At 42.2% G+C, this 2,589-nt stretch overlaps 1 protein-coding gene across 1 annotated transcript; it reads right to left on the reverse strand.

Moving 5' to 3' along the window:
* Nucleotides 1–1,345: 1,345 nt before the first annotated feature.
* On the reverse strand, nt 1,346–1,712 carry LOC104288018 (growth-regulated alpha protein-like; the record flags this gene model as incomplete). The annotated part of the gene is made up of 2 exons (XM_009886754.1): nt 1,346–1,433; nt 1,586–1,712. Coding segments are annotated over 2 exons (215 nt in total), but the record flags the coding sequence as incomplete, so codon positions are not given.
* Between the last annotated feature and the right edge of the window lie 877 nt (nt 1,713–2,589).

Here is a 2,589-nt window from a genome sequence, read left to right on the forward strand (position 1 = left end):
TTAAGGTTCTGCTGAACCTGCCTGGTTCACTATGAATGAACCCTAACAATGGTTTGTAGGTGGCAAAACTCTGAGCATGTTTGAAAACATGAAGCATATTTCACACACATTTTCTTCAAATTTCGTTTAAGAAAAGTTGAATCGATGCCTTCTAAAAACCTTTTTTGTGGAGGAGTCCTTGTGACATCGATAGCTTGGTGACAAAACCAGAATGACTATGATTCCGCTGTAGTAAGGTCAGAGGTATATTTAATATGCATCAGATGAAAAAATAGTATTTAAACACTGAAGTCTTACAGCGTTTGCTTCACTTAATTGTCCATATTGTCTCTAAGGTTAAAGATGATTTGGTATAACTACCAGCTCAGTGAATGCTGAATCCTCAGTGTGCAGGTGTTTCCAGCTGACCAATGCAAGGCTAGGGTTTGGTTAGGATATTGCTTTAAATGCCTCTACACTTAAGCGCCGTGTAAAATTTTGTCATAAAATACGGCAGTCTGCTAGTGTTGTGACACCTATTGAGCCCAGTGGTTTCCTTTTGCAGATGTGCACAGAGAGCAGTGAGGACAGAAAAAGCTAGAGTGAAATTATGGATACCCTGACCCTGGAGACACTTCAAGCCTAATGGCTTTTCTATGTGACTTTCTCTTGCTTGCAGGGAGGCCTCTGTTTCCTTTAATGATGCCGTTTCTTGGATGAACTGTAATAACAGATATTGTAATGAATTATAGCAGACACAAACCAGTCAGATTAATTTACAGACATAGAAACCAGACAAAAAGAGATTATTTTCCTTTTTGTTCCTTTTTAGTTGAGTGTTTGTTTAATTTGCACTAGGGGAAAGTCACTTGAAACTATTCCAAAGTAAGTTTGCCCGGATAGCTATTGTGTGTAATTTATCTCCGAGGAGATACACCCACCCCCGGACACCAGAGAAGCTTGTCAAAATGACCATCCTGTCCCTTGGGTAGACCAATTGGTGCAGGGCAGTGCTAAACAACAGTTCTGTATTGCTTCCGAGATGGTTCCTGCAGAAAGCCCAAACATTGCCCATGGCAATGTGCAGCTGAATACAACCCTGCGGAACTCTGGATGAATATACTTGTTTGAAAAGTATGACACGTAACTGTTTGTTTGTTTGTTTTAAATTACTGAGATATGTCAGGTAGGCCTTGTTTGTGCCCATGCAAAGATCAACTAAATCTAGTCCTCGCGTATTCCTAGCCCTGCACTACTCAAATGGGTCTCACAGAAGAGCACTGAAGATTGCACACACGTTGATGTTTATACTAGAGAAAATATGCCCTGTGGTGGAATAATTCCAGTTACGAGGTAATCCTGGCGGTTACCTTTGTAGAATCTTGTTAATTACCCTCTTCACCCATTTGGCCTGGGGATCCAAACAGATTTGCTGGCTGTTCGTCAGTGTTGCTCTGCAGTGGAATGAAAATTTCACTTTAGTTAATATTGGCACCTGAGGAGGTTAGAGGAGGATGCAGACAAGGCTGAGGATTGTAAACTTAAGGGCGGCCAGCTCTTCAGCATTTGTGAGCCACAACTTCTCTTGCCTGCTGACTTTACTTACATGATTTCCACAGCGTTGCAGTGTGGGCCCTTAGGAATGATTTCTACGTTGGCCAGGTGCTTTGGCAGCATTAATCCTGTGACAGTCTGGATGCAGTGACACCGCAGCTCCGCTGCCAGCATCATCTCTGTGAGGAAAGGAAACGAAACCTTATTATGTCTGCAACTGAACCAAACTAACAATGAAAATATTAATTAGAGAAAGCAGAAGGGATAACATGTTCATGTCTCAAGGTATAAAGGGATTGCTATTCCTGGGTTTAAGGTAGTACCTTCACTGAGCAAGAACAGGGCATTTGAGATCTGCAGACTTTGTACAGATAACGATGTATAAGTTCCCATTTCTACTACAGTTATTTTGGCATCCCACAACTTCAAGCGCAATGAAAAGCTACTGGAAATGTGGGGCTCCTTTCTTATGAGAGGCAGAAAAAGCTACCTGAAGAGGCAGACAGCTACTCCCCGTGAATACAGCCTGGAGGGGAAACCTATTTGGGTTAAAATTCTATACTCCTACTTGGGGTGAAAAAGCCATGAAAATATTCAGCTTAGAAGCTTAATCAAGATGCTAGAAAAGATGCGGGGGCCTCTGAGGAAGCAACTCTGGGTAAGCACTAGGAGCAAGAAACCCAACAAGGTTTGGGATGGAGTTTAATTAAATTATGCCACACATTGTACAGCACCCAAGTCCATGGAGTGAATTTGCTGTTGCCCAACAGTCCTTCCAGACCAGTGTTGCACTACTGAAGCAAAAAAAAAAAAAAAATTATCCCAGCTTTACGGATTCAGCAGATAGTACCAGAAGTGTGACCACAAATATCCAAGGTCACAAGCTGTGAAGCCCAGGACTTTCCCAGCTCCAGCCACTGCAGATACTGGGATATCTTCCTGTTTTCAAGTCCGATATCACAGTTAAAATGCACAATCACAACTCTCACGTTTGTCCATTTTTCCTAGTAAGGCAAGCTGCATTTTCAGCTTGAAATTCCTGCCAGTAGAACTGTG

The sequence above is a fragment of the Charadrius vociferus genome, unplaced genomic scaffold (genome assembly GCF_000708025.1).
Source record: "Charadrius vociferus isolate BGI_N301 unplaced genomic scaffold, ASM70802v2 scaffold516, whole genome shotgun sequence".
Lineage (NCBI taxonomy): Eukaryota > Metazoa > Chordata > Aves > Charadriiformes > Charadriidae > Charadrius > Charadrius vociferus.